We start from the raw sequence: 12,052 nt of genomic DNA on the forward strand, positions 1-12,052 counted from the left end.
TTTAAAAGATTAAGCATGCTACAATATTTCAATAGGCTACATTATGTAAACACAATGGTGTATGATGAGTATGATAATCACTATGTATGGTATATATATATATATATATGTATGTGTGTGTGTGTGTGTGTGTGTGTGTGTGTGTGTGTGTGGAAGGGCAATAGTAAATACATAGTAAATACATCAAATACATGCAAATTAAAAACAAGTCATCATCAATTATTTAAATAATATAAATTTATAAGATGACTCAAAGCACCACATTGATAAAATAAATAAATATAGGTCATCTGTTTTATCAGTATGAATCTTGTATGCTTGGGTATAATCCGATGATCAAATCGACCTCGAAGTGCCCAGTGGTCGCCAAGGCAACAAACGCGTTGCTTTGCGTCTAATGATGCACCGCCCATCTACCAATAAACAACCAATAGGGAGAGTATAAAGACGGATCAAGAATCTGCCAGTCAACTTCCAAGTGCGTCAAAGCGTAAGTTCATAGGCGTGATCGAGATCTTGCAGCGCTGCGCGTATGACATTAAAGTACCGCGAGAATGATTCGATAGCCCAGTATTTAAATCGCTCTCGCGGTACTTTAATGTAATACAGTGATTAATTTGCGCAGCGCCGCATGAAGTCGAGTACGCTAGTTATGTTAAACATCAGGCGGCGCGTGCATTCACAGTTTCACATCAGCAACGCTTTCGAGTTAACACCCAGACCATTCAAACGGGTGCGAGCAGATGTTTTTAAAGGAATTAGTTTTTCAAAGTAGGTTTAAAGAACATCCTAAGGATACAGTCTAAAGTGCACAGTAATAGTAATAACGCATTTTCTTTGTCTGTTCTGCTTTCCCTTTAATACGCTGCACAGGTGAGTGAGTTTATGGCACTTGGTTCATTCTGTTGACTGTATCTATCATTTATTGTCAAACATTATTTTAATCTTTGGATGATGGTTTGCATGACGTCTGTTGTTGTTTTTCTGTTTTCTCTAATTTGTTTATATAAAGGCTCACGAGGTGTACTTACTAGGCTATTCTGCAAAACAGTAATTGTGTAATTTGTGGTTGGTGTTAATGTGATTATAACTTATGCATGCAGTCAAATAACAGATTGGTTTACACCAATAATGCTGTCTTGAGGCTGGCAAGGAGCACATGATGTTAAAACACACTCAAAACTGATTATTATCTGCACGTGTTTACTAAAGCTAGAAAGATCACAGCATCACGTGATTATACAGTACAGTAAAAAAAATTTGGAGACTTGTAATTGTAATTCATAGTCCATTTATTTTTATATTCCATTTTTTAAAATCAATGTTACATTTTTAATTTCAAAAATAACCATAATAATATTATTATTAATATACACATTCTTCTGTCTTTCGCCCTTTTTACAGGAAATGGAGAGGATACCGTTGAGTTTGGGCAGCTTGCGAACACTGCCGTGGTACGTTGCAGCTTCTCAGGTGCTCGGCGTGGCATGTGTGGTGATCACAGGTGTGTGGATGGGACATTACCGTGGAGGTTTTGCTTGGGATGGTTCAGCACAAGAGTTTAACGTCCACCCCCTCTGCATGGTCCTCGGCTTGGTCTTCCTCTATGGAGATGGTAAAGATATATATTATTTGTTATTATTTAACACACAAACTGAGTTTCTTTTAATGCACAGAGATCAAGAAAAGGCAAACATTGCTAGATACAGATATTGCTCTGTGTTTTGTGGCCATTTTCTTTTGTCTAATTGGAGGTCTGTGTATCTTCTGCCCTAAGGGTGTGTGTTTATGTGAACCATGTCACTTACTATGACCAGTGACAGACTCACAACACGCACACAATACTGAACAGAAGGCCAGCTAATACTGTTAAGACTAAAATCAAATTTACTGATTTCAGTGTATGTAAAAGTCAATATAAGGCAGGATTTAAATGGTTTTATAATAAGATTAATAATGTTATTTTAACTATTTTGGATTGTATGCTATTGAAATCATCTATACGTGTGACCCGCTCTGTATCAACCTAGACAATGTGAAAAAGATCAACTCAGTAACTTAGTTTTGGTAAACCATCTCTGCAAGCATGTGAAAAAATAGCTAATTGAAATTTTGCTCCCCCTGTGATGTCAGAAGGGGATAATACCACCCCTTAATCTGCACTATCCAACCACGTCACTGCCATTTAGTACAGAGATCAGCTCATTTGCATTTTAAAGGACACACCTAAAAACGGCACATTTTTGCTCACATCTACAAACACCTTTTAGCATGCTATAATAATTATCTATATGTTATCTTGAGCTAGAACGTCACAAACATACGCTGAGAACACCAAAGTTTTATTTGACATCTTAAAAAGTCTTGTGAAATGTCCCCTTTAAAGGGATAGTTCCCCCAAAAATGAAAACTCTGTCATCCGTGGACCCCATTTATTTCCATAGTATTCTTTTTTTCCTACGATGGAAGTGAATGGGGTCCACAAACAGTTTGGTTACAATTATTTTTCAAAATATCTTCCTTTGTGTTCATCAGAACAAAAAAATGTATGCCGGTTTGTAACAACATGAGGGTGAGTAAACGATGACAGAATTTTTATTTTTGGGTGAACTATCCCTTTAACATTTAGTGAGATAGTTAATGTCAAAGAATGAAATATATGTTAAATCAAACTTTAAATTATAAGACTTTAGCCTAGATTTCACAGATATTTGTTACATTGAACTGCCCCTGTTATTCATGTATCAATGTGCTCAATTCAGGTTCCCAACACCTGGTTGTTAAAAAAAGCTCAACATAGACAGATACTGATGAGCGGCTAATATCTTTAGCAGTTGTCCTTTCCTTTCCTTCAAAGCCATCACGATGGAAATTTGATTAGGACCTTATACCTGAAAGGTCATTGGCCTATTAGAGGTTTATCTGTCCAAACCAGTGCTGGTAAAACAGCCTCAAGGGCATCTGTGTGCTTTTACAAAGGCCAGACCCATTGGAATAGTCCCCAAGACACCTGCATATGTCGAATTTCGAACCTGCATTTCAAGCACCATGAGTGTAAACGTTGACAATGATATACATTTTAAACTTTGATTGGTTTTATGTAAAGCATCTAAAGATTTAATCACAATTAAAAATTTAAGTTGTGATGCACTTATATTTACATTGCTTATATTTAAGCTACTTAAAATGCCCAACTTTACAGCAGAAATAAATGTGTTTACAGCCTGGTAAAAAAGTGTTTTTGGTCCATATAGCTAATTTTGTCCTTCATGACAACTGTGAATGGGTTGATTTTTTTGTTACTCATCCGTTTAATTTATATTAAGCTTTAAACTTCTGCATGATTAAGAGCGTGGCCACTTTCAGTAACCAGCCGCCTCAGCTTCCCGACGTCCCGCCTTTTTTACCCAATTTCAGTTATCCGCGAGTGATGCACAGTGACACGCTGCCAAGATGGCGACAACAGGCTTAGCCAAAAGCTCTTCACAAACCTATTGGTGACGTCACGGACACTACGTCCATATTTTTTACAGTCTATAGTTCGAACTCACAACCTTTCACACTGCCAAGTTACTATTTAATGTGGCATTCACACCAGACGTGGAAGAGGTGGAAAGTTATTTGCATGTTAAGTCAATGCAAAGACGCGAATAGGCATCCTCCAACGCGGAACACGCGAGTTAAAAAAATCTATATTTTATATTCGCGCCACATTAACCAATCAGGAGCTTGCTCTAGTAGTGACGTGATTACAGAAGCCTCTCCCATGATGCGAATTTCCTTGTGAATGTCTCGAATTACTAGAATTTCACGCGCGAATAAAGTGAGTAAACTCAAAATATTCAAGCGTTCAACTACGCGCGAATAGCGCATTTTTCCTCCTCTACCGTGGCTGGTGTGAACGCACAATAAGGTTTCCTGCACCAAAATTACTTTTTGGCGCTTGAACTTATGCATATGTCTCATAAATGCAAACATGGTATTGTTATGCGCAGTTTCTCATATGGTTGATTTTCTGCTACAGCTGTTCTGGTTTACCGCGTCTTCAGAAGCGAGAGTAAACGCTCTGTGAAAATTCTCCACGCTTTGCTGCACATGATGGCTCTCATCATCAGTATTGTAGGTAAGTCCAATGTACATGTCAGCCGGTTAGAAGAAATACCCATTAAAGTATTGTGCAACTTTTAGAAGGATCTCTTGACAGAAATGCAATTTATTATCCATAACTATATTATCAGTTGTGTATATAGATCTTACAAATTGAACTGTTTTGTTTTCATTACCTTAGAATGAGCCGTTTTTACCTACATACACTGCAGGGCTCCTTATACATTAAAGTCACCGCCATGTTTCTACAGTAGCCCTAAACGGACAAACTGTCCTATAGAGCGTGTTTTCTCATGACGTTGTCTCAGATGATGACTACCGTAGCTTCACTATGTGTTTCGAAAGGGAAGGGTGAGCTGTGCACTGAGCCGTTGGTTGTAATTCACAGTCTCACCACTAGATGTCGCTAAACACAGAGGACGTTTAACTAAGGACAAAACGCAATTTACCAAAGTTAAATAGATGTACTTCATGAAGCGCAGCAGTTAGGTTCAATGCTATTCTTGAAAATTTTTAATCATAATATATTTGTTAATTTAAACACAATGCACTGTCTGAATCTAAGCTATGAGTTGCAAGAAAGCCATCTCTCTCTTTTTGCAGGTCTAGTGGCCGTATTTGACTTCCATGCGACGGCTAAGATTTCCAACATGTACTCGCTCCACAGCTGGTGTGGCATGATTACCTTTGTTGTGTTTATCTTACAGGTAAATTTCAGTTATGTCCTCTTTACATGTCCTTTCACATTTGAATGTCTTTATTTGACTTACTGAGTTGTATCGTGGCCACAGAGCCGGCCCTAGACCTTTGGGGGCCCTAAGCAAAATTTAGTCGGGGCCCTTTTGACCATTTTAAGTAAGGCCTAAAGAAAAGCAATGACTACCTTATGACTATACTGCACATATTATATCTAATATGTTATTTTTTTTAAGTATTTCGTTCTTATGTGGCAACATGTAGCCTACAGAATGACAATAAAAGACCTTGGGGTGGTCCCGGACAGGGAATATCTTAAGACAGGACTCGGCCTTAGTTTAATTAGAAAACATAACACATTTTAACAAAAATGCCTTACTAAAAAACATTATTTGTGTGGATTTTGAGGCAAAACAAAGGGAACTGGTGTATTTTAAGATATGTCAGTGCAAGCTTTTTTCAGTTTGGACAGCTCTTAGCCTACTTTTATTTTAGTCTAGGACTAGTTTAATTCCTTTCAGGGAAACTGCCCCCTTGAGTTCTTGATTTGAGTTCCATGTTTGATGTCTAACAGGAAAAATATGATACCACTGACTGAACTGAATGGCAGTGCAGTGCAACAAACACACACTGATGAACTTGCTGAATAAAAAGACTTTTCACTGACCATCAAAGAAACATTTTTAATTGACACCAGAGTTTAAGAGGCACAAACAACAGCCTATATATAATTCAAATGAAATAGATTAAATAGAATAACATTTAAATAAAATATAATATAAAATAATAAATACAACACTTAAATGTTTAAATTTTTCAAATAAACTTCATTAACAATACTATCTAAAACCCAACAAACAAGGTTAATAGTACCTAACATTCGCCTCACTATATATTATCCCTTACGTAAATAGCATAACAAAAGTTAATAGGCTTGTTTGAGATGAGCTAAATCTGACACAAACATAGGTTTGTGGATAATAACAATTCACTTGCAAATAATATTAATAACTGAAGATTAACAATTAACATTGCATTCATAACATTAATCTAACAAAGCTGGCTACTGTATGTCATATGCATTGCTATAGTTTAAATATTAAAGACTGAACAGTGACATTATACACTTTTGCAAAGGCTAGCAGGTGGTTTAAAATCAGTGCGCTGTCTGGACATGTACCACGCATATGCGCATGAGTTTGTTTACTCTTACACATAAAACACTTTAAATTCAGACGTTTAACAATATAATTACACTAATGACATAAATATGTAGAAATGACTATGGCATACGTGAAATATAAGCGTAACAGAATTAATTTACCACGTTAAACCGTTTAAATATTAATTATTAAGCTTAATAAACCAATTCACGTTATGATGGCAAATATAAGAAAGAGAAGTCAAACAGAACACAGGTTTGGTCATTACCGAAGTCAAATAAGATCCACTTACTTCGCATTTACGCACAAACACACATAACATTAAAGAAATTGTCCTTAAAGCAACAGCAAAAGTTCGCGTCTGTATCAGGGATCCGGCCCAACTCAACTTTGCGTTCTGTGGGCGGGATGCTCGCCTGCACATAGTCGCGGGCACTGATTGGCTGCTGCGCTGGATGCTGTGTGTCAATCAATCTCGGCAAGAAAGAGATCTTATTAGCGAACTTTCATAATAACTATAATAACAAGTAACAGCCTTTTTAACATTGCCATAATAATAAATAATGAATATTTATATTTATTTTATGTTACTTTTGATGAATGATTTCATTTTTTTCAACTCAGTCACTAGCTGAGTGACTTAAGGGGGCCCTCTGCTGGCCACGAGGCCCTTTGCAATTGCAAGTGTCGTTTAGTGGCTGGGCCGGCTCTGCGTGGCCATGTGTGTGTTCTTTGGAAAGACTTTAGCGAACCCGCCCATAACACTGGAACACCTTTAACGTTAGAGATTTGTCTTTAATGTTTGCGTAACAGTTTATTCATACAGCAAAACCACCCTTGTTATTGACTTAACCTGCTAGTGTAGTTAACCTCTACAGCACATGCATGTAAAAGAAGAATGTTTAGTTAAGATATTATAAAAGTTTTTGGGTTAATAACCTGCAGTATATATTTTGAGAAGACGTGATTATGAAGCATGTGGACTTATGTTGTCATTTCTTTTAGTGGTTGCTGGGCCTGGGATTTTTCCTGTTTCCCTGGGCATCTGCTCAATTGAGGAGCTGGTATCTCCCACTGCACATCTTCTTCGGCTTGTTGCTGCTGGCCATGTCTGTAGGAACCTGTCTGCTGGGTATCACAGAGAAATTGCTTTTTAATATCATGTGAGTGTCTCACAATATCCCTGATATAGTCTGCCTTTATACCGAAACTGTATGTGCTGCCTTCCCTTTTCCTATTAGGTCTTCTCCCTTAAAGGAAAACAGCACTGTCTTTCAACATTTTACTATGTTTTTACCTCAAATTAGACGAATTAATACATACCTATCTTTTTTCAATCCATGCACTTAATCTTTGTACAGCGTGTCGCGAATGTGTTAGCTTTTAGCCTAGCCCCATTCATTCCTTAGGATCCAAACAGGGATGAATTTAGAAGCCACCAAACACTTCCATGTTTTCACTATTTAAAGACTGTTACATGAGTAGTTACACGAGTAAGTATGGTGGCACAAAATAAAACGTGGGTATTTTTTAAGAGGATAAAAAACAAGAACTATTGTATGACGGAAGAGAATTTAGTTTGCAGCACTTCAACGTTGGTGCTCAGTAACATCATCACTCCTGACTCCTCCCCCTCTCGCTTAAACTTCTGTCAATATTGATGCGCCCCGAGGTTGAAGTGCTGCAAAGATAGGTATGTATTAATTCGTCTAAGTTGAGGTAAGAACATAGTAAAATTTCAAAAAACTGTGGTGTTTTCCTTTTATTACTAAATTCAAATCCTTGCTGAAAACCTTCTTTCATTCCTAAGCTATTAGGTCGATCTGAGGGTGAAGATTAAACTTATTTACTTTTTTGGTTTGGTTTATATTACCTCTACAGGACTTTGGGCTCGTAGGTTGTGTTGGCCAATCAGCATCCAGTGATCGAGTGATGTCATTTAGACCAATTTCAGTAATGAGTGCCTGTCTGAATCAAAAGAGTATGCATTTTATAACAACTGATATGCCTCTGATGTCATTTCAAGTTGAGTTAATAATGTTGAATAGAGAAAGGGAATGAGTCACCATTTGGAAATAGACTTTTCAATGCCTTGTGAATATTAATGACATTTGGCATCCTTTCTCTCTTTCACTGTGGACTGTTACGTGCTGGGTTGTGCAGTTTCATTTCGTTATGCTAATGGTGCAGAAATGACAAAGTTCACTTTTTATGTTTTTAACTTTCTTTTACATTATGCAGACATTTTATCCAAAGCAACTTACAGTGCATTTAAGCTATACATTTATCAGTATGCGTTTTCTTTAGGATCAAACCCATGCTGGTAACGCTTTGAGCAACAGGAAGAGTAGTGATGTTTCTAATGATGTTTTTATATTGAAGGGCGACCTACTCCGAATTTGCGGCAGAGGGGGTTCTAGCGAACACCTTAGGCTTGTTGCTGGTGTGCTTTGGGGTCGTGGTGGGTTACGTGGTGACGAGAGAAGATTTCAGACGACCGCCGAATCCAGAGGAAGAGGCTTTATCTGTGCACTTTAAGACGCTGTCAGAAGGAGAAATCCCCAGCTCGCCTTAATTTTATTACATAGTATAACAACTGCCTTCCTACTCATAAAAAAATGCTGTTTGTTTCAACCATTAGTTGGGTAAAATATGCACTTGTTATTTAAACACGGCATTGGGCCAATAAGGGATGACGTTAACACGTTGAGTTGTAATTTAACCTATGCTGAGTCGCTTTAACCCATTGTAGGGTTAAAGGTGCTCTAAGCGAATTGAAGCATTTTAGACCGTAAAACATTTTTTGTTACATACCGGAAACATCTCCTCACTATCTGCTTGCTGCCTGTCCGCTGATCAAACTGTAAAAAACGCGATCTCTGTAGACAGCCCAGGCTTCACAAACGGCAATATCAACAAATGGCCAAACCTACAAACAGAAACCATAACAAAGTGTTCCAGCCAATAAACGACAAGAAGGATTTGGGGGTGGGGGTTGGGCGCGTGAAAGCACGGAAGGGAGGGGGAGGAGTTAGCTACGCTCTGTCTGTTTGAAAACAGTTCAAACATCAACAGGAAGTGACGTCGCACATTATTCGCTTAGAGCGCCTTTAAGTATAAACAACCAATTTCTTTTCCGACCCATCATTTTTTTTCTTTTGGATAAACCCAACCATTGGGTTTTTTAAATTAACCAATGGTGGGTTGTTTAAACCCATATTTAAGTCAAATATAAATAGGTGTATTTAAACCAGCGGTTAGGTTTGTCCAGCTATAGGTTAAACCAACCCAGCATTAGCTTATAGAGATTTCAGCAAGTTTATTTAAAATCTGTTTTTCCATTTGTTACCCATTGATTTATCCGGGTTTATTTAGTTTTGGTAACGTTAAATTGTATGTTATTATTAGCTGTGATTTCAGCTGAACTGTTTGTGTTGGACCCCCTCTTGTGTCATATGACAGTCATGGCAGGATTAAGCCTGACCTACACTACCTATTTATTTTTTTATTACTGCCGTACTACTTATATATTTTGTTTTGCCATACATATATAGATAAGATTTAAGTATTTCAAATATGTGCCTTAGTATTTCTGAACCAAACTAAAAATGACTCACAAATGTGACTCTGTCTTTAATTCCTGGTTTAAGTCTTAATCATAAAATGACAAGGTTAGGAGCATCAATGCTTGATTTCACATTGTGAATATTCAAGATGTATGTCATAGTTATATTTTCACAGAATTTTCTTTATATTATGTAGGATGATTTTGTGTAGAATGACTTTAGCTGGGTTTTCACAAAAGTAGGGTTAAAATGTCCAGTTTAGTGTTGCGATGTAATGCCACTGAGAAATATAACATTTAAATATAGTAATGTAATGCATACAGCCAAACAGGTTAGAAAGGGAAATGCAACTATGTTTACTATTAATTGCTAAAAATGCATTATTTATTTAAATAATTTATAGCCTTGTTAGCATAGATTGCTAAAACTGCTTCTTGAAAAGTAACTTTGTTCAGACTGAAATTTCAAGTGATGTCATACATCAAGGTCCTTCATCCAATCACAAAAAACATTCATAAACTCTTAATTGTAATGTAAACAGAGCAGTTCATTAATGTCATTTGAGCAATGTTGTTTCTGTTCAGTGTTTCCTATGTGCCAGCTATCAGCTTAAAGTAATATGGACTGTTATACAACAATAGTGCATACAGATCAGTGTGTGTTTGTTTGCTTATATGGTCTTTGTGTTGTGTTTGTATTGTGTATACAGGACACTATTGAATGCATAATAAAACATGACTATGTCATATCGTGCTCGAAAAATGTTTCAGTGATTCTCAAACGTTTAGTTTATAGGCCTTCGTGGCCTCCTCAAAGAAAATGTATAGCATAAGACCAGTGTTGGGTGTTACTAGTTACTGTAATTTAATTACCTTTTCCTTTAAAAAGTAAGGGATTACTCTTATTTTTTCAGTAATTTAATTACGGTTACTTCATTGTAATTGAACTAAATACTGTGTTTGGACTGCAGAACAATTATATAGAATAGTGGATTTAACATCAAAATTTAAAGTGTAACATTAAAATGCATGTTTTTATGAACCCTTCTCACTTTAAATACTTAAGAGTGTACTATTATTAGGCGGAGTGCACAATGTTTGAAAAACGCTTTGGAAAAGGGAGTCGGGACGATCACCAAAACACTTGTAACCAATCAGCAGTAAGGGACATCTCTACTAAACAACATTGTTGTGTATGTGTGGGGCGGGTCTATCAAAAGAAGGTACAGATTCTATTGGGTTATGGGCATGTTTGTTAAGGTGATTTCAATGTCAACATTGGCTTTCAAACATTGTGCCTTTAACTGACCAGTGTAGTTTCCAATTCCCACTATTAACTGGTTGGTTATTAGCATTAATATAACTGAGATATTGGCTGTTTATTAATACTTAAAAGCACATATTAATGCCGGATCTGCAAATCCTTACTCTAAATGCTTAATCCTACCCAATTTCGAACAATACTTAAACTTAACAATGTATTTACTTAGTATTAATAAGCAGTAATCAGGAATAAATTGAGGCAAAAGTAGTTAGTTAATATTGAGAATTGGACCTTAAAAAGTGTGACCAGAATAATTGATGTACTTTTATAAGATTTTTTTGAGCCGTTTCAAGGCTATCTTTGTATAATTTACTAAATAGGATTTAGAAAGTAATTAAATACTTTTTGGAGAGAGTAATTTGTACAGTAATCCAATTACATGAATGAAGAAGTAATAAGTAACTCGTAATGGTAACACTTTACTTGAAGGGGTGTTCATAAGACTGACATGACACCTTTATAATCATGACATGAATGTTATAAAACATGAAGGAGATCAACTGTCATTAAGTGTCATTTTTTCCATTATGTCATTTTAAGATGACATTGTTTGAGATGTCTTTGTTATGACAACTTGACATAATACATCATAACTTGTCATAAATCCGTCATAAACATTACATAGCAGAATAATGATCAAACTTAAGAAACTACCTAAACTACCTTTATGGGTTAACATTACATTAAACGGTCATTTAAATGTCATTAAGGGTTAATACTTTGTCAAATAATTTTAAATACTTAACACAATGCAACAGACACGTCAAAATATTATACTTAACCTTATGTAGGTGCATAAAACATAAAAAAACTGACAACTAACAGAATTTGGTCTTCCTCACATGGAGGGTTCTGAAAACATCTAATTAATTAACTTAATGTAATTAACCTTTTTAATGTTATGTGGGTTAACCCATTATTGTACTGTTTTCCAAATGCAATAAAATATAATTTTATAAATTTTAATTTTATTATTATTAAATGATTGATTTTATGATTGTAAGAATATTCATGACGCTATAATAAAACTATTTGACAGAGTATTAACACTTAATGACATTTTAATGACAAATTATATTTGTATCACTGTAGTTGAGGTCAAGAAAAATATTAATGACGCGGTTATAAAACTATTTAACAAAGTATTAACACTCAATGACATTTTAATGATAAATTATATTTGTACCACTGTAGTTG

The 12,052-nt window shown here is 35.9% G+C and overlaps 1 protein-coding gene across 2 annotated transcripts; it reads left to right on the top strand.

Moving 5' to 3' along the window:
• Nucleotides 1-632: 632 nt before the first annotated feature.
• cyb561 (cytochrome b561) lies at nucleotides 633-8,718 on the top strand. Of its 2 annotated transcripts, none has more exons than XM_073814145.1 (6): nucleotides 633-771; nucleotides 1,405-1,615; nucleotides 4,025-4,123; nucleotides 4,711-4,814; nucleotides 6,972-7,129; nucleotides 8,349-8,718. In XM_073814145.1, exons 2-6 carry the CDS (start codon nucleotides 1,408-1,410, stop codon nucleotides 8,539-8,541), a joined length of 762 nt encoding a protein of 253 aa, XP_073670246.1. In that variant the 5' UTR covers nucleotides 633-771; nucleotides 1,405-1,407; the 3' UTR covers nucleotides 8,542-8,718. The 2 variants fall into 2 exon arrangements, with proteins under 2 accessions (XP_073670246.1, XP_073670245.1); XM_073814144.1 differs by having other exon boundaries at nucleotides 638-873.
• Nucleotides 8,719-12,052: the final 3,334 nt, after the last annotated feature.

Source organism: Paramisgurnus dabryanus, chromosome 3 (assembly GCF_030506205.2).
Source record: "Paramisgurnus dabryanus chromosome 3, PD_genome_1.1, whole genome shotgun sequence".
Taxonomy (NCBI): Eukaryota; Metazoa; Chordata; class Actinopteri; order Cypriniformes; family Cobitidae; genus Paramisgurnus; species Paramisgurnus dabryanus.

Excerpts from the sequence above, each read along its gene's own strand:
- cyb561 (XM_073814145.1), top strand. The coding sequence starts at position 1,408 with ATGGAGAGGATACCGTTGAGTTTGGGCAGCTTGCGAACACTGCCGTGG. Across the intron at positions 1,616-4,024 it reads GGTCTTCCTCTATGGAGATG|CTGTTCTGGTTTACCGCGTC; the intron begins GTAAAGATATAT and ends TTTCTGCTACAG. Across the intron at positions 4,815-6,971 it reads TTGTTGTGTTTATCTTACAG|TGGTTGCTGGGCCTGGGATT; the intron begins GTAAATTTCAGT and ends CATTTCTTTTAG.